This window comes from Homalodisca vitripennis, chromosome 4 (assembly GCF_021130785.1).
Source record: "Homalodisca vitripennis isolate AUS2020 chromosome 4, UT_GWSS_2.1, whole genome shotgun sequence".
NCBI lineage: Eukaryota > Metazoa > Arthropoda > Insecta > Hemiptera > Cicadellidae > Homalodisca > Homalodisca vitripennis.
The window spans coordinates 122723348-122750720 of NC_060210.1; the positions used below are offsets into that span (position 1 = coordinate 122723348).

At 33.2% G+C, this 27373-nt stretch overlaps 1 protein-coding gene across 1 annotated transcript; it reads left to right on the forward strand.

Annotated features, from left to right (window-relative positions):
• The first annotated feature begins 321 nt into the window (after positions 1 to 321).
• Positions 322 to 27170, forward strand: LOC124360078 (B9 domain-containing protein 1). Its single transcript, XM_046813362.1, has 5 exons — positions 322 to 624; positions 18040 to 18151; positions 20279 to 20387; positions 22734 to 22852; positions 26517 to 27170. The coding sequence occupies exons 1-5, from the start codon at positions 508 to 510 to the stop codon at positions 26663 to 26665; spliced, it is 606 nt and encodes a 201-aa protein (XP_046669318.1). The 5' UTR covers positions 322 to 507; the 3' UTR covers positions 26666 to 27170.
• The last annotated feature ends 203 nt before the right edge of the window (positions 27171 to 27373 follow it).

Below are 27373 nucleotides of genomic sequence, written 5' to 3' on the forward strand. Positions count from 1 at the left end.
CATGCATCAGGTTAAAAATAAATATTTATTACTAGCCAGAAGGACTGTATCCATTACTATACAGTGGGTTGTTAGTTTTGTTTATTATTTAATATTCACTGTTACAATTGTTTCATAACAATATTAAATACAAAACAAAATTTAAGAGAAATTCTAATTTTTATAAGGAAATACATGGAAACGTTATGGGAAGAATAAACTATCCAGACAAAAGTGGAAGACTGAAAGACAATGTGTATAGCGGGCGAATGGGGTACAAAGAGGCTCTTGGATAGTAATTCTTTAGCTTGCCTAAATAATGGCAAAAAGAGTAGACCGTGGAGGACAGTCACTGACCTGACCTGACAGTGACAGTTAAACATTTGGTGGTTTGTTTATATTTGTCGTGTGTTACAAAGTAAAGTGGGTTATTAAAAATTTGAACGTTTTGTTCATTTATAACTGGCATGAGGAACATAACTGGACATAAAATATAAAACAGTACTTAAGTATTTTAGAACTTACAATATGAGTGGTTTTTACATTTCCGTCATAGGAAGAATAGAAAAAGCAGAGTTTCCCAATTTTGATAATCTATATTGTAAATATTGTTTTAACTATGGACCTGATTGGGAAGTAACTTCGGTAAGTACAATATAAACCTATTTCTTTTGGTAACCTTGAAATACATGGTCTGGTCTAGTGACTGTAAAATGCTAAATTTGTTATCAGTGAAATTATTGACCAAAGTTGCTAATTATCTTTTTAACAGGTAATGAAGAGGCTGCAGTAGAATTAGAGGCCACCACCACAATAGAATCATATTTATAATTATCTGAACTATAAAAAATAAATGTTAACATGAATTACGTTTTAAATTATTTTAAATTATAATATAATTCAGCTGTTTTAAATCTAAAATATTAATAATTTATTGATGAATAAAAGACTATCTACGTTATGTATATCTATTAAATGTAACAACAAAAACAGTTTAACATTTAGTTACTTTTTACTGTTTTTAAGGATAAATGTGAGTGACAGCTAGTGACACAACACATATTATACTAGTGGCCCTTACTCAAATACCATAAAGTGATTATACTTTGTTTGAATTAATTTGGAACAATATTGTTACTTAATACTTTAAAAAGAGCTGATAAACATTGTATGGTAATTCTAAGCAATATATGGGTCAACGTCGATTTTTCTCATATTACAATATAATGTTCCAATAGTCAATTAGAAAAGGAAATGACTAGAATTTCTTGCCGGAAAGCAGTTATAGGGAGCAGGCAACCGCCAGACGGTCATATATTGCTTAGAGTTACCTATTAGTGATCAGGGGCACTGACGTGATCTGGGCCTCAAATTTGAAACTACTCGAGTTAATTTTTTTTCTAAAAGAGCAAGCAGCGCGAAGCGCTGCACAGCGGGCAGGCATCGTGCGTGATCCTTTTTTTATTAAAAATTTCTGATAAAGTGTTATTACATATTACAATATAATGTAGGTATTGTACTGTATGTAAAACAATTTTAAACACATAATTACATACTGGAAAGCAAAGTAAAGCAATATAATCCGCTCAATACAAAATCTCCGTAAAAATCTGGTAAAGGAATCTGTGTCATTCCTGTGGCCTGTATCAATTCAGTATATACGAAGATCACGCACGATGCTTGCCCGCTGCGCAGCGCTTCGCGCTGCTTGCTCTTTTAGAAAAAAAATTAACTCGAGTAGTTCCAAATTTGAAGCCCAGATCACGTCAGTGCCCCTGATCACTAATAGGTAATTCTCGCGGTTGCCTGCTCCCTATAACTGCTTTCCAGCAAGAAATTCTAGTCATTTCCTTTTCTAATTGACTATTGGAACATTATATTGTAATATGAGAAAAATCGAGGTTGACCCATATATTGCTTAGAATTACCCATTGTATATATTGTAAATAACTGTAATTAAAATATTTTTGTATTTGATAGTTTAAGTATTTCTAATTGATAATTTGTTACCCTGATACAATTTCATTAGTGGCCTCTTACTATACTGTAGCCGTAGTAATGTCATTTAATTGTTATAGAGGTGTCGTTTCCTCCAGTAGAAAAATCATGCATCTTAATGGTTAGTGGTAAATGTGAAATCAATGGCCGGAGTGGCAAAAGATGAGTTTCGCGTTATTAACCTATTACTACCGTCCTCTTGAACAAAACAATAATAATGTTCAAGGAGTGGCAATGACATATAAAACAAAGTTATATAACATTAAAAGTAGAACTACTTTTAGCACACAGACTAATATTACCTTGTTCTTTGTCTGTGCTGGGCGTCACGTGGTCTTGTGACCATGAGTCAACCACATATTGGTTGCTGCTGTCATTAGCCGTTGTGCCCTTTATATATGTAACATTTAACAACAATCCTGAAATCAAGGGAATTTTACCCAAATAAAAGACGTTTTTGTTAATTTAGACCTAAGAATAAAATTTCAAATGGCCTAACACAGTACCTCCGGCCATCAGCGCACGACATCCTCAATCTCACTCTCAAACTCAATAAAAAAAAAACAAAATGCATCTGCATCCAAACAAAACAAAAGAAAAATTCAAAAAATTCCTGGACTCCTAGCTTGTGCATAGGTGACAGGGAGATGGATGTCACAAAATCAGCAGAACTGCTGGGGGTGATATTGGATGATGGGTTAGACTGGAATGAACAGTTGGTCAAAATTGAAAGCAAATTAGCCAAAGGCGTTTTTGTCCTTCGAAACCTTGCAAAACTCAAAAACAACCAATTGGGAAAAACTGTATACCACTGTTTGTTCGAGTCTCACATCTCTTACTCAATCATCCTGTGGGGGGGCTCAGCCTCAAATCTCAAACGAATTTTTACTTGGCAAAAAAAGGCCATCAGAGCCATGTTGGGCCTGCCTCCCCGCTCACATTGTAGTGATCACTTCAAAAACCTAAAAATATTAACAGTTCCATGTCTATATATTTATGAATGTGCCTGGTACATAAAATCTCAAAACTTGGAATTTATAAACAATAGTCATAATTACAATACTAGATTTAAGAACAATTTCTCAATGCAACATAGGCTTACTCTTTTTGAAAAAAAACCAAATTTCTCTGGACTAAAAATTTATCAAGTTTTACCACTAATAATAAGAACAATCAATTGTAACAAAAAATTCAAGAGTGAGCTAAAAAATTTCCTAATAGATCAATCCTTCTATAGCATGGAACAATTTTTTGATCATTGTAAAGGGCTGGAACACCCCACCCTACCCTAAACACTGTCCCTCCTATACAGGGCAGTTTTGGACCTGCAGAAGCCCTAAAATGGGCCAACTTCCTGCGGAAAACAAAAAAAAAAAAAAAAAAAAAAACATACGAATAACATCCCTTGAGATAGTACCTATCATTACAGGTATAATAAGGCTGCAGTATAATAAACAGACAACACTCGAATATTCATAATTATCGAATCACCGATATTCATGAGTAAGAAATCCTCGATATAACTACTTAAGCTAAATTACATTATAGGTACCTCAAATTACAGTATAGTTCCCCTTAAAATAAAAATTATTAAATTTATGATGAATAAAACACTATCTAGGCTATTTATATTTATAAAATGTAACAAACGAAAAAGTGTTACATTTACTTACTTTTTACTGCTTTGAAGGATAAACATGTCTGACACCTTATGACAAAAATAAAACATGTACATCACCATTATACTTGTGGCCATTACAGATGAGCAATATTAGTGTCATTAACAAGTTATTCAGTGTAACCTATTACCAGAATAACTTGTTTACCAGCAATACTGTTATTTCAGTAACACCTGTGCTGAATGATTTGGAGTTCTCATAACGACTTTAGCTGGTATTAGGTTACTCAGTAACCAGTAACAGCCGAGGCAAATTGGTGTAAGCAATGAGGGTAGGAATGGAAATATTACACTATGGAATGTTATTACGCTATATGAGTAGGCTTAGATAAGGTTATCATAAATATGTTACTAGTAGTACAAAAGTCAAACTTAATCTTAACAAGTGTTCACCTGATCTTAGCTTGAATTCAGATGTTTTACTTGTTTTGCCAAGAGTGCAGGGTGGTGCTAAAGGCAATACTCATGCACCCAATGGCATTTCAACTATAATACACTAGTAATAAATATATACAATGGGGTCATTCCACATCAATTCAACCAGAAAAAAATAATTTTTTCAACCAAACACCTCAGATTTTTATGAAACTTGGTACATTTGTTCTATATATAGAGATTAATAACACCACCAAATTTTAAATTTTTATCTCACATACTTTTTTAGTTATGGCACTTTAAAGTTTGGTCGTTTCTCAATTTCCGAGCCCTTGGATAGTGCCCAGTAAAACGTGTATTAGGATAGAAAAAAAAATTCTCATTCACTTATTTGGCACCCAATCTTTGGTGAAATTTTCAAGGTAGGTTTATATAAGTATAAGGAAGTTAAAAAAATATATAAACATAACCCTAAGCTAAGCATAAAATATTATAAAAAAAATATTTTTTTGAACTTTTTACAATTTAAAAAACGGGAACATGGCTCAGCGTAAATTAAATATCTCAAAAAGGGAATGAGATAATCAAGAATTTTTTCCCCCCTAAATTATCTATATGAAGTGGGCTTTAATTTAATAAAATAAAAGATTTGTGTATTTTCTTCCTTCTATTAACTAAGGCCATTGCAAGTTACAATATATTAATTACAATCAAAGCGAGGTTGTACCAGTCTCAATGGCTACAGATTGTTTAATGAAAAATTAAATAAAATTTTTAATAATTTTAATTTAACATTTTAATAATTATAATGTTCTATATAAACATTATAATTATTATAATATTTATATAGAAGTTTAGTTTTAACACAGTACTGTACCTAAGTTCAATGTCAACATTCATGTTTAAATAGATTAGACTACAGAAATAAACAGGCAGATATTCTACCTCCTAAATCTGGGCAAGTTGCAACACGAGGTTTTCATGTCATGACAGGCTGCTTTTTCTAGGCAGTGTATCTGACAGTTATGAGCCAGTCTGTTACTAGTGTCCCAAGAGGTAACAGTGTTATAAGCTGTGGTGGTTATAAAGTGGTGTTTACCTTTCTTTGGATTTATGATATTGTGTTAGTGTGTGTGTCTGAGTGTTGAATTGAGTTTTAACTAAGGTGCCAATCTTTAAAAAACCTAATATTAATACAAAGATTAATGATATTCCATATACTTGTATATAGATCAAATTTTTGAACTTAATTTTTGAAATTTTCGTTGTTTTATGATGCATTTGTAAAGAAGAGAAATTTAACCTGCTTTTAAATCAATTAGAAATGGACAATAAGTGTAGTATAGGGCTATTAAAACTGACAGAATGCCACAAATTAACTTATGTTACAAAAAAAAGGGCTAGAAAATGTTAGTGATTTGTCTGAAGAAAATCTCAACTTGATTAAAATAAGAAGTGAATTAGATGATAAGGAAATAATTAACATTTGTTTGCATCATAAGAGTTTATTTTTGACCAAGTACGAATTCCTCCAAAAAGTCTGTTGTGATCCTTTTAAAAAACATAAGAAACCCATTAAAAATGGCTTAAGAGTTGTAAGTATTCAGCAAAGTCAGGCCTGTATCACAAAAGGTTTAAAGGTAAAACCAGGGGAAAAGTTGTACCACCAATTGCTCTAAAAAATATATTCTCTACTCCAAATGACTGTGAAGAAGAATCACATGATGATGATCTTTTTACACTGCCGACTGAAACTGAAACTCAGTTACAAAAAGAAGAGGCTATTGATTCTCTAAATTCCTCTTTAAACGGATTATTGGTTGTTCACCTCTTAAATTACATGCGTTGAATGAAAAACTCCAAAATTGGTTATGCACAAAATAAATTAGAAAAACTGCATCAAAATGTAAAAAAGAAAATTGAAACAGTTTTAGATGTTCAGTTGCCACCAAAAATACCTAAATTGCAAAAAACAGCTGAACAAAAAAGCAGATGAAATGGACCTGCTTGTTGAGAATATAAAAAGTGAAGTAAATAAACTTTCATCAAAAAAGAAAATACAACTATTAACGATTCCAGCATCACTGAATTGGTCGAGAACAAAAATCAAAAGATGCCCTTTGAAGTGTCTGATTATTCTGCTAGACAGGCACAAAAATTGTACAAAGAAAAAAAGGACTTTTGGCTGAACCTGAACCAAGAAGAGGAAAGAAACTCAGTCCTGAAGTTGTGGAGTTGGTCACAAATTTTTATCAAAGCGACGAGCAATCAAGAGTTTTTGCCAGGTATGAAAGATGTAGTAAGCCTGGGAAAGAAAAAATATGAGAAGAAAAGATTAATTTTAAGTAACCTCAATGAAATATTTTGCAAACTTCAAAAGGGAACATCCTGACATAAAAATAGGGTTCTCCAAGTTTTGTACTCTTCGTCCCAAATGGTGTGTTCTGGCTGGTGCTAGTGGAACACACTCTGTTTGTGTGTGTACTATTCATCAAAATGTGTTGCTCTTAATACATGCAGCACAACTGGAAGAGAGTCACAAAGATCTACAAAATCTTCTTTTTATGTGAAAATCCAACTCAAAACTGCATGTTAAGGCGATGTGAAACATGTCCCTCAAAAGACAATCTGACAACATTCTTACAAGCAAAGTTTGAAAACTATGAAGAAGATGATAGAATAGAATTCAAACAGTGGGTAGCTACAGACAGGACACAGATGATAACACAAACTTCAACTATTGATGAATTTGTTGACGAGTTGGCAACAAAAATAGAAAAACTGATCCCTCATTCTTATATTGCAAAAAGCCAGTCCAGCTATTTTAAAAGCTTAAAGGATAACTGTGCGCCAAACGAAGCCATTATATCAATGGACTTTAGTGAGAATTTCTCATTTGTGATTCAAGATGAGGTGCAGGGTTATCATTGGACCTCAGACTCCTGTACTGTTCATCCAGTAATTATTAACATGTGTGTTGACGAGGAAAAAAATAGTCTCATCACATTGTGTAATCTCCGATGACTTAAATCATGATGTTTGTAGGTTTATAAAATACAAGAAACCCTGTTAGAGTATGTCAAGGAAAATTATCCCAATGTCACGGATGTTCACTATTACAGTGACGGTTGCGCCGGACAGTACAAGAACAAATACAACTTCATGAACCTTTCACTTCATGAAAAAGACTTCAAAAATTAAAGGCAATGGTCTTTCTTTGCTACAAGCCACGGCAAAACTGAATGTGACGGTATTGGGGGGAACTGTTAAAAGGTTGGCGAGAAAAGCAAGTCTTCAAAGGCCTCTTCAAGATCAAAATACTAACAGCAGCTACCTTTTACGAGTTTTGTAAATCAAACATATCCAAAATAAATTTCCATTTCATTTCAAAAGAATCAGCAGATGATGTTCGCCGACAGCTTGAAACACGTTTTGAAAACCTTAATACTCTTCCAGGTACCAGAAGTTTTTCACAACTTTAGACCCTTGGACTCTTCAGGAACATTAGAAGCAAGGCGAATTAGTACTGATGAACATCCTAGCCTAACGTACAATTTAAGAGAGGGTTGGCCTTAAATGTAAGAGAAGAAGATTTGTAACCCCTCACGCTACATTGCTTGTAAATACGACAATCTTTGGTTCTTTGGGATAATAACAAATGTTGCCAAGGAAGATGGAGACGCTACAGTAAAATTTCTTCATCCAGCAGGACCATCCCCCTCATTTTACTGGCCAAAACGAGATGATATATGTGATGTGCCGATTCCACACATCCTTGCAGTGGTTTGAGCCTCCACACACCTCGACTGGAAGAACATATCAATTCTCACCAGAGTGCATAAAATTAATTGAAAAGCTAATGGTTCATTAACTTTCAAAGCCTTAAAATAAGTACAGTGAAAGGGTGAATTATGATTTCCAAACATAAAAATGTAATTTATTATCCTTGTTTAAACAAGCTATACCCATTTATTGAAACCAGGCGAACTTCACATTGCTGTAAGTAATATAATGTCACTTTCAATGGTATCAATAAATAGAAGGAAGAAAATACACAAAACTTTTATTTTTATTAAATTAAAGCCCATTTCATATAGATAATTTAGGGGGGAAAATCTTGATTATCTCATTCCCTTTTTGAGATATTTAATTTTACGCTGAGCCATGTTCCCGGTTTTTTTAAATTGTAAAAAGTTCAAAAAATATTTTTTTTATAATATTTTATGCTTAGCTTAGGGTTATGTTATATATTTTTTTTTAACTTCCTTATACTTATATAAACCTACCTTAAAAATTTTCACCAAGATTGGGTGCCAAATAAGTGAATGAGAATTTTTTTTTCTATCCTTAATACAACGTTTTACTGGAGCACTATCCAATGCTCGGAAACTGAGAAACGACCAAAACTTTAAAGTGCCATAACTAAAAAAGTATGTGAGATAAAAATTTAAAATTTGGTGGTGTTATTAATCTCTATATATAGAACAAATGTACCAAGTTTCATAAAAATCTGAGGTGTTTGGTGAAATGACTGGTTGAATTGACATGGAATGACCCAATGAGGATATTTACAAGGATAGACATTACAAAATATAAGGCAAGTATTTGCAACAGCAACAAATAAATAAGAACTGATAAATATTAAAATTAACAACAAATCACAACAAGGGCATAGTTTTGCAATAACTATGAAAACAATAGCAAGAGTAGGATTGAAGAAATTAACAGCATTAACAATATTAATAGTGGAAAATGATTATCAGAAAATGCGATGCTTGTTTGTGGATGTGCATGTGTGATAGTATTTAATGAAGGAGGCTCAGCAGACAATTCTTGACAGGGCCATTTTTCACATGGAAGAGGTCCAAATCCTCGGAGATAAAGTTCGCCCTCTCCTGCATCCTTAACAGAGTGTTCCTGGCATAGTTCATCAAGATGACTGGTCTCGCAAAGACATCACATGATCTTGTTCCAGCGGGGACTCTGAATGATATTTTCTGGAGAAGGTTGGGGCAGTCCACCAAGTTGACCAAGCGGTGTAAGAACATGATATCCTGAACAGTGCGTCTTGTCTCTTGTTGTTCTTTAATTATCATCCAATGTTACATAACTTCCTTGCTAATAATGAAATTGTCTAGCTGACGTACTTGATTCAGGGTATGAATTATTCCATGGATTATGACAATTTCATATTGTAATATATTTGTATAGTAAATAAATGTTTGACATTTTTCATTTGCTTTATCCTTAGGGTCATTCCATGTCAAGTCAACCAGGTCATGACACCCACCTCTTTAGATTTTAATGAAACTTGGCACAATTTTTGCATTTGCTATCCTATTGATAAATACCAAATTTTATTTCTCTATCTCTTATAGTTTTTTTTCTACAAATTTTTTAATTTTCTTAATTTAACGCAATTTTAGGCCTCGGATTTCGCGTCTTACAATGTAACTTGTAGCTTAAAAAATTAATATCATGAGAACTATTTGAGATATCACCATGAAACTTTGTATAATATTTAATTAATATATTTAAAATAAAGAAAAAATACATTCACTAACCTATCTCAACTCCAAAAAATAATAAAAATATAATCAGAATTTTTTTTATTTGAAAACTGTTGTCGGGATTTACTAAAATTGCAATATATCAGGTCTCAGACCTGGTAGAGTGTTCATATGTTTTTTACATACTCCTAGATACATAGGCTAACAGATAAACAAAAAAGATGTATGGCTTTATCACATGTTTGACTGATATTCAACATTATTTATGAGTAACAAAATTACAGACCAACTAAAAGAATACGCAATTTCAAACATTTGGTTTGAAAGTAAATTAAAGTTTAATTTTAACTTTTCTTGTATTAAGTTGTTATCAAAATAAAAATACTCAATTAAACTTAGTACTCAAGTCACTTTCAATTTAAAAGTATTTACAAAACCTTTATGAAGATAAATTGTAAATTATTTACTACTGATCATGTATCAACTATGAAGTGTTTAAAATTTTATATATCCACTTATTTTTTATAATTATTTCTAAAATCAATTAATTATTGATAGAGCAAGGGGTCAGAACTAAGACATGACAAAGATTTATAAAAGAGACATTATAAGCACTAATATTTACACAGCCTGTATGACTCATCTATTTTGTCTCAACAGGATCCTTTCATGTTGGTTCATGCTCCTAGCTCTACAGCTAACCACTGAACACTGCCTCAGTTTAGATCTTTTAGCCCAGTCAATCTAGGTTTTTACCCGGAAATGCGAGGTATAAAGCTAATTTTTTGCACAGATGTCCGTTATGGTATACCAAATCACATCCTAAAAGTCCCCGCCCGTCCCCCGTGTGCGTCCCCCGTTTTAACGAAATAAAGGGGGGAGGGGGGCGCGGCTTACTTAAACGCACATTACTCGAGAACAAAAGCAGATGGAGGAAAAATAACAACTGTGTTTAATTCAGAAAAATATAAGCTACAAAATATTATGATGATTTTCTTTTAATCAGTTTTAGTTAGTGCATGAAAAATTGTTAACCAACAAAAAAATGTTGATTTACTCTTTATTGTTAAGGTTTTATACTGAAGTTTTTTTCTCCTATATTTTTATTTTATCAATGGTTTTCCGTCAACACTACACTTTATTTTCTTTCCTTAAATGTATATTTCAGTTGGGAAATAAACTGGTATATGAATAAACTCCAGTTGAAGTATGTAGAATGAACGTGGTCAATGGTCTAAAAAGTATAACATTAGCATGGTATTAAATAAATAATGTACAGAATACAGTAAAATTTAATGGTTTAACAATTACATTTTTAAGTACAATCATAAAATATTATTAATTTAAAATAATAGTATTGAACAATGTGTGTATCCACTATCTTGTTTAAAACTGACCTTTAGTTACTATCAACGTCCTCTTCCTCTAAATCAATTGTCTGCAGTGTGTTGTTGCAGTCTCTGCCTTGACAATGAGCACACATTGCCGAACAAGCTAATCCTGACCTTATGCAATCACACGATCGGGCACACTCTTTCTTGCAATCACATGTAATGAAATTCAAGAGTTTATCAGGTGCCGGTGGCAAAGTCATAGATTGTGGTACAAGAACACCGTCTTTTTCAAGCCAACCCCATGAACATGGATCCAGATCCTTCCCAAGCCATTTCTGCACTTGATAGTAAACCCGCAAGGTGTGTAAGCGTGCGGCATCTGAAGTGGGTGGTAAAACAGACAAATCAAAGCTTGAAGTAATCTTCTGTCTAGCTATCAGTTTATTGAACATAAAGTACCTTAGTTCATTTAATGTTTTGCACTTTGTATCTCCGTATATCGCAAGAAAGTATTGTTCTCCACATGATGTTAACATGTCAGGCTCAGCAGTTGGATCTTTGAAAATGTTTGACATTTTTTGAAGTTCCGCACTTTTTTCCAACACTTTCCATGGCACTTTCTTCCCTTTTCTAAACGTGGCGGATGTTGTATCGCATCCAGAAAATGCGTGTGTAAACAGTATACAGTCTTTCATATTGCCTAAGTTACTACTAATTTCAGCTACTGGGTAAACTTTGTAGGAACCTTTACTGCCTTCTGGTTTGATGAAGAATAATGTATCAGAACTTTTAACTCCATGCACAAGAAGTGCTAGAAGATCAGTGTCTGTACCAACCACAGCTGTTTTCATACCTTTAGAACACTGCTGAAGAGCTGTTGAAGCAATCAAAAAGTCAGCATCTGCTACAGCTTGTACAACTGAAAAGCCAGCTCGATCAAAATGTGATTTCAGTTCACTTATAAGTCGGCTTTTATTTGCAGCGTTACCTAGAAATTCAGCCGAGTCACTGATGCTGTCATGTTTAAGTCGAAATGTATTGTTCTTGATTGAATTCGACATGCTCTTCTATCTTGCTCTTGGTTCTTTGTGGTCGCTGGTCCCTCATAGCCATCAAAAACTACGGTTACACTTGAACCGTAATGGATGCGAATAAATTCAACATATCCTGAAATAATTTGTTCATATGTGGCAGGCTTAGGCCAAACAGCATGATAAAGCAAATGTCCTCCGTCCAATACATAAACACAGTCTTGAGGCCAACTATGAAGGGTAGGTGTGCTCATTTCTATAACATCACAAAGTGCTGACTTAGCTGTTTTTCTCATCGCTGCTCCGTTAAAGAGTGAAGGTGGCCTCGGAGCCAATTCAAAGGCCATGTAATCTTCATAGTCAGATGGAGATTTTAAAATACATGATATTCTAAGAAACAGTTGATTCGGATTCACTTCTATAACATCGTGACCTCTTACTTTGATAGTGGCATAAATAGCAGCAAGAGGAGTAACTTTACGTTTTCTTTTAAGTTTTACATCACCAAACGTTTGGCCAGTCATTTGAGTCATTGCAAGAAGACCTGTTTCTGTGGCGGTCTCCGGGTTTATTTTAGCGTCAGCAACTGTTCCAGTCGACAAAGAAATTAAACCTCCATTTATGTCAACACTGAAAGGCGAATGTGACTTTAGCCAACAAAGTAGTTTGTCCAAATCTTTATCATCTCTTGATTGCCGAGCATCGCGTAGCTCAACATGTTGTTCTGTAGTTCCAGAGTTTATGTGACACAATTTTTCAAACGCATTCGTGACAACAGAACAGGCTGGACGCGCTAGGACAAATCTCGCTAAGTTACTGTCAGTGACGCCTCTTCCATGGATAAGTCCACCTGACACTTTCAAAGAACGCATGAGCTCCTGCTCAATCACCATATCTGTCCAGTTTCCACCCCAGAACCTTTCTGTCCTACGAACTGTAAAGAAACCTAAAGAAATGAGTCTCTCGAGCTCGTCTTTACTTAGAACCTGTGGTAAATCTTCCATTACCTGGACATAGTGGTGTGCATATTTTGCATACTGGAGGTGACCTGAGGAATGGAAGTACGGAAGCATTGCTTTGATGCAAGATATATGAAGCGTGAAGTCACCAGTACGTTCCGATCTTATGTAAAGGCGCATTAGCGCAACTAATCTAAAATATAGCACCCACAACTTTCCTGTGCGACTACGAGTTTCTTCTGCATCAAATGTTTGGTTTAACGCTGTTTCTAGTCTTTGCAGTGATTTTGAAGCACTAACATCATCAATTTTAGTCTCATTTGTGAGGAAGTCAGTGTGGAGTTTTTTAAGTACAAGCAAGTCCTCCTCTGGTACGTTGTCCACCATCTCAAGCAGAATAACTCCCAGCGCCAACTGTGTCAAAAAGTGAGCCCGTAGAGCTCTAGCATAAGCATGCCCTGTTATCATATGTGGGATTGAAGATTTCGCATAAATTTCCATCCAAATCTCTTCAAGGCCGCTCCCATTCATTATGTAGCCTACGGCTCCCAAAAATGACATTAAAAGGTGAAAACCACCTAATCTGATTATGACATTGTCAAGAGTTGAGTCTGTAGTTGAAGCAATGATTTCGACAGCTTTTGCATACAGAGGCTGGTCAAATGTCACAAAACAACTTTTTTGACCATTCTTTCTACATTGTTCAGCTGCAAATTGTAGTGCCGTATAGATCGTGCTCAAGTTGCTTGGATCAAGGTTGATAAAAGGAACTGGTTCTATGCTGCTTTTCACTCCACATCCAGATCCCAGAAACGCTCCTTGCATATAACCATTCCAAGACGGCCTAGGAGACAGACTTTTCCAAGAGCCCACCATCCATAAAACATCGATGGATGTACTAAGATTTTCATTTTTGGGGTCAGATGGAGAACATATTTCTTTTATAACTTTTCTTTTCAGACCTGATGTTGCAGGTTTTTTATACCAAGAAATCTGAATGGAGCCCTTTTTAGCTATTTCTGCAGCTGTTGGAACTGATAAGACTCGTGTGACGTTGCTAGGCTTAGTAGTATTTTGAGGAGTGGAACACTTAATACCTCCCATTGCATGAAAGGTATTTTTTCCATCTAGTGTTCGGATGTTTACATCCGCGTTATCATATACAAACTGAATGTAGCTTTTTTGGGAACTTTCTACCGTTTTTTGTACCATAAGAGAATACTCATAACGCTGTACTTCAGTATAGCTTGCTCCGAAACCAAGTCTATTCAAAATATCAACCAAAAGCCTTGAACCATAATGGTTATGAACATACATGCTCAAACCTATCAAAAGTGGTGATAAGAAAGAGCGTGGCCTGCATGCACTTATAATAGCATGGCCTATCGCAGCTTTTTTTAGTTCAGTATTTTCTTCATTGGTGCCCTTATGCTTAACTACAGTATTAAGAAATACTTGAAGGGACTTAGGTATTAAAGACATTAGAGTTTGTGAATCCACGCAATCAGGGTGCAATGTAGAATACTCACCAAGATTGTAAACGCAGCCGCGAATGTCTGATCTAATTACTTCAGCAGCAGCAGAAATTATCCTCAGTTGCTCTTCTTCGGGATTGGATTTTCTGTCTTCATACCACATATCATGTAAAATTCTATGTGTTGCCATTCGGAAGCTGATTATTGTACTGCGCCCAGGTATGTCAGTAATAATTATATCGGAGCCATAATGGTCAATAAGTTTGTTCTTTAGATGTTTAGTAGTATATCCATCTTTTCCATCCAAAAAGGTGTCCATGATATCTGAAAGTTCTCCTAAACTGTACTGGCATTCGTCGTTTTCATTTAATCTATTACACAACTTTAAAAAGGCATCATGTTTGTAATCATTATCATCGGACTTCGTATTTTTTTTTAACTTAAAAAACTGAGTTAAACAGTTTCCATGGTAAATGGCTTCAGCAGCAACTAGATCACCGGCTGCACGGACACGTGTGTCTACTTCTCTGCCCCAATCATCACCACGAATGCAAGCAATGTTGAGAATTCTAGTCTGCACTGTCAATGTTTCAACGTGATGAGCTGAATTCCTATACTTTAAAGCCCGCTTTTTTATTGCTTGGAAATCTATATGCTTAGCACAGAATAAACAATGAGTTTTAATATCGAAACCTTCTACTTCTGTAGATCTTGTTCTATACGAGGTTGATGGTTCACTTGAAACTTCACTTCCAACATTTTTAGATATATACTTCTTAATGCTTGTAGGTCTGGTATAATTCTTTCGGCAAACATCATGAACTTTCAGGTCTGTAACTGTACTAAACTTGTCATGTAAGCCATCTCCGCGTTTTTCACTTGCACTTTTTAGTCCTTCTACACCTTTCTCAGTTACGCTAACAATGTTCAGTGTATTTTTAGAATCACAACCAGCACCAAAGCCATGGGCACACAAAAAACAATCTATTTCCATATTTAATGCAAAAAATACAACCAATCTGAAAGTACACTAACATCACTTCAAAAGACACGCACGCACAAAACGTGAAATATTAACAAAACGCACGCACTGGGTGTAAACAGAACGGGCACTCCGCCTCAACTACAGTGCAGTTGTAAACATGTTCAAGAACGCATGCGCGACACGCCGTTCACGTTGAATCCTGTCAGCGATGACTGTGCCTCTGCCGCACCGCGACCGCTGTCATCGCACCGTGCCGGCGCGGCGCGGCGGGCGTCCGGCTTCGCTATTAAGTAAACACTCACGATTGTCTATAAGTTGTGTATACTTTATTAACATGTAATAGAGCTTTTACAACTTTGTTACATCAAGAAATAACACTAGAATATAGCATTATAACACAATTCTAGCTAAAAAGAAAGTAAAACAATAAATAAATTAATTATTAATGCTTAACGGTTACAGTTATCACATTTTATCACATGACCTTTATTAATGGCCACATTTTACTGAATCTAAATCAGTTTTTTATATTTCTGTATATCTTACCGTTCTAAAGCAGTAAGCGTTTAAGTAATATTTGCCCCCCCTATTTTCGTTATACCGGAAGAAGCACACAGGGGACGGTAGGGGACTTTTAGTATATGGTCAAGGATATCATAAAGAACATCTGTGCCAAAATTCAGCTTTATACCTCGATTTCCGGGTTTGCATGATTTTTTACCTAGATTGACTGTTTAGAAAACAGTGAGTGTATGCTACGCCATTGTGACAACTGTCCGTCTGATGATGCCCTGATTGAATAATTAACTGCAAAATTGAGCGAAGATTATGATTTAGAAGAAGAAATAATTATAAGCCAATGGGTTAATACTGACAGGACAGAAATGGTTAAGCAATCAATGGTTAAGACTTTATTTCTTTACTGAGCAAATCTGTAGAAAACCTAATCCCACATTCATATATTACAAAATCACAGTCTAAAACTTTCAAAAAACTGAAAGAAGATCCGCCTTTGAGTACAGCAATTGTAGTAATGGATTTCAGTGAAAATTATTCTTACACCATTCAAAATGAAATCCAAAGTTATCACTGGAACAGAGGTGGATGCACAATTCATCCAGTTGGTCTCTACTTGAAAAAGGATGATAAAGTTTTAATTTCCAACCATTGTTTCATAAGTGATGATTTACAACATGACACTTGTTTTGTAAATTACGTACAAAAAGAAATTTCGAAATGGCTGAAAGAAAATCATCCCGAAATAAACCAAGTTCATTATTTCACTGACGGCTGTGCTGGTCAATACAAAAATAGAAATAGTTTCAAAAACCTAACAAACCATCATGAAGACTTTGGAATGAAAGCCGAACATTCATTCTTTGCAACAAGCCACGGGAAATCAATATGTGATGGCTTGGGAGGAACTGTTAAGAGAATTTTGAGAAAAGCCAGCCTTCAACTTTCAGATGAAAATCAAATCAAGACAGCAACTGCAGTTTATGACTTCTGTAAAGTCAACATTGAAAAAATAAACTTTCACTTTATTGACACAAAAAATGCTGAAGCTTTCAGATTGGAGTTAGTGTCACGATTTTTCACCACCAAGACTATTCCCGGTACTAGAAGTTTCCATTATTTCAAACCATTAAATACAAATGAAATTGAAATAAGGAGAACTACTGATAGTCCTAATCCTACTCTAATGTTTTCTTTTGATTCTGCTACGGATTGGGTCTGCATTCAACCATCTTTAAACGATTATGTGGCTGCAAACTACGATGGAAAGTGGAACTTTGGACTCGTTAAAACTGTGTTTCATGAAGAAGAAGATGCTGAAATTCTTTTTCTTCACCCTCCAGGACCTGCTGCCAGCTTTTACTGGCCTCAAAGAGAAGACTTGTGCATAATACCTTTGGAACACATTATCAGTACAGTTGATGCACCGCAATCAAATAGCACTGGCAGAATGTACTACTTCAAAAAAGAGTGTATCAGAAAAACAGAAGAGTGTTTGATGAAGTGGAAAAAATATAACAAGCAGAACTAATAATTTCTATAAAACATATTAATTCTTAGACTTCAGTTTTTATTTTATTTCACATTTATTAAATGTAAGTAAACCGCAAATTTATAATTTCCTAATAATATTCTACTTTTTGGAATATTAACTAAACATGTGAAAAAGCCATACATCTTTTTTGTTTATCTGTTAGCCTATGTATCTAGGAGTATGTAAAAAAAATATGAACACTCTACCAGGTCTGAGACCTGAGATATTGCAATTTTAGTAAATCCCAACAACGGTTTTCAAATTAAAAAAATTTCTGATTATAATATTTTTATTATTTTTTGGAGTTGCAATAGGTTAGTGAATGTATTTTTTCTTTATTTTAAATATATTAATTAAATATTATGCAAAGTTTCATGGTGATATCTCAAATAGTTTTCAAGATATTAATTTTTTAAGCTACAAGTTACATTGCAAGACGCGAAATCCGAGGCCTAAAATTGCGTTAAATTAAGAAAATTAAAAAATTTGTAGAAAAAAAAACTATAAGAGATAGAGAAATAAAATTTGGTATTTATCAATAGGATAGCAAATGCAACAATTGTGCCAAGTTTCGTCAAAGTCTAAAGAGGTGGGTGTCAAATTAATTATTTACTGGGTGACTTGACATGGAATGACCCCTGTAGTAATCTGTTTAAAATTTTCAGGGCTCTGAAGAAGGAATATCTCAGATCGGACAGAAATGTCTTGATGAGCGTGAGCTTATTGTTTGGAACTATCCTTTAGAATTGACATTCAAGAGTAGCAATCCTTTTGGATGTAAGTAGTTTCTTTGGGTTAATCTTAAATTACATTAATTTAGAAAATTGGATTAAAATTAATTTTCAAGAATAGAATTTTGTTTCTGATAATGAATACCCTTAGGAAATGTAATAATTAATTTAGGTGTACAGTAATATTTTATAATAAATATGAAGCATAATATTTTAAAACATAGTCAAATGAGACAAATTGGAGATGTAACTGATTAGACTAAATTAATTGATTCCATTTATTTAATAAATCAAAGTCTAGTAAAACACATCACATTGAAAAAGTTAATTACAAAATCATTAATTAGCTTATAGTCATTAAATATTTTGTCAGCAAAAAAATAAAACAAATACTATCATTTAGTTTGGTATACAACAAGCTGCTATTATTCTCTTAATTAAAATTTAAACATATAACCTAGAGCTTAACATTTTGATTCCAAGCAAGGTACTTCTTTCACAACTTTTTTTCCTGAAAAGAAACCATGAAGCTTAGTTTGTGTGATGGAAAATTAGTTTTTTCCTCAAAGAACGATTATAGTTGGATGAAACTCATTGCTTTCAATTCTGAAAATTCAATCCATTTTTTTTATTTAATGTTGCTTTTTGTTGGGGGGAAGAAATTAGAGAACCTAAACTGGCATTAAAAATACAATGGTTTCAAAACATCTTTTAACGGTTTTTTTAAAAATTTTTCATTAAACCAAATCTACAAAAGTGAATGAATTATAGTATGTTTTGTAGGTTAAGATAACAATACTTTATTAAAAGTAGCTAAAACTTGAATTGAAATAATTTCTCCAACCCTCATAAAAAGTGTAATGAAAACTTCAAAATAAAATTTGATATGCATAGTAAAATTTATTATTGTATCTGTAAACTTAAAACTAGATTTGATTTAAATAGTTTACTTTAATAATGATATTGTGTTAAATTATAATTATAACAATAGACCTTCACCATAGCGTAGGGGTGAAGTTGAGGCTCTATCCGAGAGGTCATAGGTTCAATTCCCGGGGAGGTCAACAAATATTTCTTAGAGGGTTTGGACTATTTTCCCATAAAACTGTTTAGTTTACTCAATTAAAATGCCTTTGGCGTAGAAAGAACCCCCCTAAAAAAAGTAGTCTGTGTAGTGTAAATCATAAAATAACACATAGCTAAATGATTATTTCAATTTTATCAATAGCTATAATTCTTTGTTAATTGTCATGAAGTTAGATAAGAGATGTGATGAACATACTTTTTCCTGGGCATACAAAACCTAAGTGAAATATGTTCATTCCTGAAACTAAGTGCCAAAGTAATTGTAGTAACTTGTGGTTGACGTGTAAAGCCAAACACAGTACTGGTGATATCTCTGAGGTCACGTACCAAGTAAACCAATAAACGCAACAGGATGACTTTTATTCTTAAATTACATTCTACCAAACAAACATTATCATGGTACATGCTTTTGTCATCAGCTAAAGATCCAAATAAGCCCACATCATGATCATGACTTTCAGTCGACAGATCATTAAAGAAATGAGTCAACTTTGGAGAAATGTGGATATGCTACTCTGCTTGTCGTCATACATAAGTAACAGTTATACTAAGTGATGTGTTAAGTGTAAGTTAAATATGCTAAAATAGTTCAAGACGATTATTTCAAGTAAGATAACAGTATCATTATCAATAACTTTGCTTTCTTAGAAAACTTATTGTACATTATAGGAATTAGAATATACATAATTAAATCATATAGGAAAATTGTTTTATTAGAGAAAATTCTAGTCCTATCCAATTTCATTAAAATAGCTGTAGATTTTGGTTGGTACACACTTTGTATTCAAATGTCAAATGTAGATAAATCACTCATTGTTATCTCCTAAGTTTATTCCAGAATTTAATAAATAATAGTTGTAGAAAATGTTAATATTTGAACATGATGTTAGTTGGCTCTCAAACTGTTAACACCTCCTTTTGCCAGGTGAAAACTAAAAATGTTTTAAAATTATTGACTTAATGGCAATTTGTAAAATAGCAATACCAATTATTATTAAGTGTAATTTAGGCTCAGATAATTGTTTTGATTTGTGTGTGGAATTACTTTCAAAGCTAACATTGAAAACAATTTTCATTGTGACTTTAGGGCCTCAGATCATACTGAGTGTTTACGGTCCAGACGTGTTCGGAAATGATGTCCCACGGGGCTATGGTGTGTGCCATGTTCCTATTGCAGCTGGACAATATCACAAGAGGTTTGTACTCAAAAACGTGTTATATAATATGGTTTTACTGTGGTGCAAGATGTTTAGAGTGTCACTCGAAGAACTATAACCATATGAAGCCAGAAATCACAGTCTAAATAAATAAATAATAAGTGATTTTATTTTCATTGTTAATAAACTAGTACAGTTATTGATAAGTTACATGAAAGTATTCTGGCCTCATTTACAAGTAGTGTGGCCATATTCTATAAAATAAAACATGTAACAGAAAAAACTAAAAAAGCTATGAATCTAGCTTTAAGGAAAAAATTAAATGCTACCTTCTGCAGTGTCTCTGTGTCAAGAAATCTAAAAAGAACTTGAACAAAGTAGAAATGCTGTGAGTGTATCGAAAACATATGATTATTATGTATATTATGAGAACTTTAAAAAATTAAATGTTATAATACAGAAAAAGGCAAGTTATAAGACCAGCACAGCCACCACATGCGTACACGTACACATATGCGTATATGGCACCAGACCACGTAAGCATAAGAACTAAGATCACTCCTTAATGTTTGAAAATACTTTAGAGAAAATTACATAAAATAATATATTTGAGTTAATTTATAAGTTTTCTGATTGTCTTTTATTTTTATGAAATATTACAAAGAATATCCATATATATACATACTGTACATACAGATTTTTAAATTAGTACAAAAATATTAGGTTTCAAAATTTCTGTAATAGTTTTTATATTTATGTAGCAAAAATTTGCTTGGTATTCCACTTACTAATGAAAGCATGTTATACTATCTGATAATTAAAATAAACAAACATACCTCAATTGGTCTTTTTAATTGTAAACCTTTTTGGCAAATAATTTAGCAAACCCTTGCATTTTTGCCACTTTTAATTGAATTTTTCAAAAGGAAATTTTTAGGAGCAGAAAACTTAAATGCAAGTGGGTTAACAAAGTGGTATTGGGTTCTATTTTTTCAATTATCTGATAAAACATTGTAACTATGCAAAAGAGATGTTTGTATGATAAATGAACACAAGATAAAATGTGCCAAAGGAAAACATAATTTTTTTGTATCAGTTAATTTTAATTAACTTGTTTTTAAAAAAAATGATAGAATTAATTTATATATTTTTATTGTTAGTGAGTAGATATTATTCATTGTCATTTTATCAAATCATAACTTGTGAGTATACAAATGGCAGTCTGTGCAGTTTCATGCATTTAATTACATATGTTATGTCTCTTTCTATTAAGTCCCTGTCTAAAATCTTTATTGAGGCTAAAAATTATGTCTAGCTCAATTCGAATGGAGTCTCAGGTGGTTGTCCTCTCTGCTTGCTCGGCCACCCGTAGTGCATCACCACTTGGTGCTTGCAAAACCATGTACTTCGGTTTTACTCGGATTTAAATGCAGTATTTAACCTTCGGCTCTTTAAATGATTGAGAAATTAAATTCTCAAATAATTTACAAGTACATTAATTTTAAGGTTGAAATTTTATCGATTGGTACTTATTATTTCCTTTTAAACAAATTAAGTTACGTTCAATTATGCAATTTATGTTAAAAGTTTTAAAAGTATTTTTATTTGCAGGACAAAAATGCAGTCAGTCTCATTGGTACATACACATACATTGATAGTATACACTATAACAGCTACAGTGACACTTACACTCGAATAAAAAATAATTCTGAACGATGTGTACTACGGTATGTGCTGAAATAGAGAAATATTAATTTTGTTACTTATTTGCCCGAGAGATTACAGCACTTTCCATCCACAAATGTATAAAGATTTAATTTTGTAACTGCGCAATACAGCATGACACTCGTAATGACCTGACGAGCTGACCGGCAAAATAGCAAGGGCCACTAGGTGTGCTGCGTCAAGCTGAGGGAGAGGACATGGTCATAAATCAATGACCTGACCGACCTGACACAGAGAACAGCCATGGTCACCTTCGTGGTCAGGCAGTCTCAAAGGATAATCATATAAGTTTAATGCCGATCGCAAAGGGTTAATGCGAAATTGTTGGAAACCGGTTTGTCCTAATATGTTATAATGTGTGAATTAGAAAATGAGTGACATTACATTGTGAAATACCTGAAAGTAGATCGTTGTTTCCTATTCTTTGTTTAAAGGTTTTTTTTTTTATTTATTTATTTTTTTATTTATTTATTTTTTTTGTTATTTCCTAGATGTCACTTTCAAATTGTAATTAAAAATTATATGGCTTTGTAATATTTCAGTGATATCTGTTTTAAATGTTATTTTTATGTTGTATTTTTATTTAGCTCATTTAACTTCAATAATACAGTACTGAAACAAAAAAAAAATATTCATAAACACTAATTTTTGTCTCTACAGTGTAGCTATGTGTGTACCTGAGTCCAGCTCCGTACTACAGAGAGTGACGTCATGGCTGACGGGCCGTAGACCAGAGTATATTGACCCACGCATCTTAGCACAAGGAGATGGTAGAGAAGGCAAGTTTTAGTGTTGATCATTAAATTTCACTTCAGAGATGTTTATTCGCAGATAGTTCAAAAATTTGATTGTATCCTCAAAGTTCAAGTATGAATAGAAATTAACTCCTTTATATAACTTGCAAATTGTATATATATTCTTTATTAACAAGCAACTTATTTCAAATTTAGTTTGGCCTTATATGCTATAGAAAAACCTTATGGCCAGATGTTTCTTATGCAATAGGTATACATTTATAAAACATATCTAAATCTAATATTGGTAATGTATTATTTTTTCAATTTCTGAATGGACTTCAAAATTGCTGGCTTAATTCTAATGCAAAAATGTGTAAAATTACACATGAATTAAACAGTGAGTTGCTGTTAATTGAACGTGCTAGCAAAATGAAAAATACAATGTACGTTATATGCAGTGATGCGATGTACTGTATGGTGAAGCTCAGTTTTAATGAGAAGGGAGTATACACACTCTTTATTGGGTGCATAACGACCTTAGTTAACACACCAAAACCACCTCCTTTTTTAATGTCTTATCAGGTTTCATAGCTAAGAAACTGTTGCTGTTGCAGTATATCTAATAGTCTTCCATGTAGTATACTGTCTGTTTCAGTATAGATATTATTTATAAGTGTTCTGCTCAAATATGCTTAATAAACTAACCTGGTGGTAAAATAATTTTTCTTATTTAATTCAGCAGTTGTGTAAGCTTACAGAGGCTAGGAAAATGTCTGAAAAGCATGGTAAAGGATATTATTGACAGACATCTTAAAGAAACCAGTCTGTGTTTTTATTGTAAAGTATTCATTTTATTTTCATTTCAAAATGAAATTAAAGTCTATTTTAAGTATGAAAGGTTGAAGCTACATGGCACCACTGTGAAATTTTGATCACGCAACCTTCCTAAAAGGTTATTAATTTTTAAGAATGTGGCCTCAGTTAAACCAATGGGGTTGATACTCATGCTGTTTAAGGGGAGCCAGTCGCGAAGGCTCCTCCCATGCTATTTATATGGAGAAACATAACGACACATAGGTACCGTTTAACTACAAAGTATTAAAGATACAGTCTTGAAATTTATGGTGGGTGATTGTTTTTACTTAAGGCATAATTTCATGCAATTTGAGTGTTATTGCATAAATTGTTCAAATTATAAAACAAAACTAAATATTGCTTAATAAATGAATGACCAGTGAAAAAGTTATATATTTTTTTATTATATCCTATATTGATTAAAATCTAACTTCAATGCATGGCATTACTCACCATATAATGCAGAAGGTATGTACAAAATTTGAAGATGATACGTTGAATAGTTTTTGAAATAATGGTACCTAAGTTTAAAAAAACACAGGTTTCGGGAAATTGAGTTTAAAGTAAAAAAAAATCTAAACACTACTTCTAAAACCCACCAGGACAGTAATCAGCACTTTCACTCTTTTCTCGTTTCTTCTTAAAATGCCTCCTTCTTACTCTCTTCTTCTTGTTTTCCTCTCTTACTTCTATATTGGCTCTTTTTATTCTTTCGCTAGCAATGTTCCGTAGGCCTTCGACCATAAACTTTCCGGGTTGAAACCCCAGGATTTTGAGGACATTAGTTTTGGCTATGGATCCCTCATTGAAGCACATGACAGCATCAGTTACACCTAATTTAATTACATTTAGTCCTACAAAAACAGTTTTTTTGGCAATTGTGCCAAATAACACCATTCAGACTCTCATTCGGGTTCTGAGTTTTCCCGTGTAAGCACCGTTTCAAAAGATTTGGATTTGACAAATCTCTAAAAACAGGTTTGTTCAAATCCATGACAGCATCTGGCAAAGAGTGTTTGTGGCTGTAGGCTTCTACTGTTTGTTTCTGCTTATTGTACTGACACCATATTTCGCTATCATTAGGACACAGCTGGTGCTGAGGCTTCTCGTCAGAAAACAACTTATGGTAAAAGGTGGCCCATATCACTTTTTGTATAGCCTCAACGCTTTCTGTATTTTTCCTAATGGCAAGGCCATAGTACCTTTGCAACTGGTCTATCTCTTCATCTATTAGTCTTCCTTTTCCTGCCAATAACTTACCATCGCTCAATTTCATGCCTTTATTTTCTTTCAACTTCCGCAATCTGGTGCCTACACGTTTCTGTACGTGTCCAACACATTGTTACATATACTAACATTATCACCATATGGCTTACTCTCCAGAACCGCTGCAAAACCCTTTGAGTCACCATCACCCAAGTACTGGGTGTAGCGTAGGCCTAGCTTCACTCCTAACGCAGGCCAGTCTTAGAGCGAGCTTCAAAATTGAGTGTAAGGGTTTACTAACAATTTTTTAAATAAATAACGAAATATAATAACTATAAAGTGTTATATATATTCTTAATCTGGAAGAAACATAGAATTAAAAATTATTATTTTTTAAAATATCCATTTTTTTGACATATTTTTGCGACTGGCTCCCCTTAAGTGACACTCCGCCGGGACCGAATGTTGAATCATGCATCAGTTATGTAGTCTGTTGATATTGAACTGCTTACCTAGAGCACCGTATTCCCTCAAAATATTGGGAGGTCCATTACTGACTTTTTAGATGCAACATTATAACTAACAAAATTATTTCGTTTTCACGAGTGTGGCTAACTTGATTTTTGCTGATTTTTATTTTCTCTTTTGATGACACACTGTCTTCATGACATACAATGGTGGATTGTGAAAACTTGAGTGATTCTGAAGTTGGTAAGGTTTAGTAGTGATTGTGAATATACAAGTAAGTAGGTGATAGTGATGGGTGTGTGAACAATGCCAAGTCCCACTGCACCTTTGTTTGTTGTTGTGCAAAATTGTTTCAAGGGTTTTATATTTTAGTAAATTGCTTAAGAAAGAACAGTAACCATGTAAATAATATACATATAATTATGTACAGTATGTATATGAAAAGATTTTGATAACCTTTTAAAATTCAGTTTTGTGAACTATAAATCCTGCCTTAAAACAAAATATTGCTGAATTTTGTGTGTGGAATAATCAAAGAAAAACACGTTGGTGTGTACTTAGTTTTTTTTTGTTCCTAGATAGAATCTTTAGATATTTAGTTAATTATTTTTTTCTTTGGCATATTTGAAAGTCGTTTACTTAAAAGGTGCGACTGTTTGTTATTTAGATTAATTTTTGTAAAAAATTTGTTATATATGTAAAATGAATTATTAAATCAAATATATTTTGTTAATTTCAGTTTTATATAACAATATAGAAGAATATTTATTATTCTAAGCAATGTTTCAAACTTTATTATTGAAAAGTTATTACAGTATAACCATACTCTTACATTTGTATCAAAATTAAAGACCAACAGAGGCTTTAATAGATAATTCCTCAATTGGTTAATCTGGTTACTCGTATAAATGGAACTCAGATAGTTTAACTTCTACTGTATTGTTTTGTCTTTTGATACCCTAATTTTGAGGTTTTAATAGTTAATAAGTGTGACTAGAACTAAAAGAAAATCTTTTTGTTGTTAGACGTAAGTTGAGGTAAATTTCCTTAGTGAGTACTGGGAGTTATATCATAAACAATGTGGCAAATTTTAAGTTCTTATCGCTCACGTCTCTGTTGATTTAGTATCAATGCTTATAGTGAAGTGATTTAATGGCAAATTTGATTCTTTTTACAGTGACAAGAGTACGAAGCCAGGGGAGAGTGTACATGTCGTTCAGTGTCATCACCAAGGACTTCCACGTCCATAACTTGAACAATGTGCAACGCCCAATTGTGACCAGTGGTGCTCTAGCCAGTGCCATTGGCAACCTCAACATATCATAACACTAACATGTCACATTTAATAATTCTGTTTTAATTTATTTTGTTTATACCTTTGCTAGTTTTTATATTTCCTTGTTTTGTGTATATATTTTGTTGTGTCTACATACAACACAAAAGATTTATAGAAATACACATTGGGATTTTCCTGAAGAACAAATTCTAAAGAGCTTCATTATGATTTATACATTGATAATTGTTTCTGTACGTAGCTATAATATTAAGTAAAAAATGATAATTGTACTCGTAATAATGTGTCTTGACCTCACAAAGTGCTGAATATGTTCAAATCTCTTTACTGAAGTGAATATAAAAGTATAATTCAGTGCCTTTTGAATTTATAATAATTATAAAGTTGTTATTTTATTGAAGTTCATTAAAGACATTAGCATTTTTAGGCAAAGTTAGGACTTTTAAAGTTCTCTCACAGATATACAAGGGTGGTTTGATAAGTTCATAACTTTTTGAATTTCCTGTGTAGTAACTTTAAATGCAACAGTGCTGCAGTCAACTGTAATCTATCAGTGGACAACTTTCTAATTTTGAGCAAGCTGCGACATGCAGTTGGTGTTTGATAGCGGTTCAAAGCAGATAATCACGAAAATTGAAAAAGTGAATTTCGTATGCTGATTGTATACTTTTACTTTACTTTTAATATAAAAAATCCATTACTGAGACTAAGGAAAGACTTGATAAATACTACAGGGATTC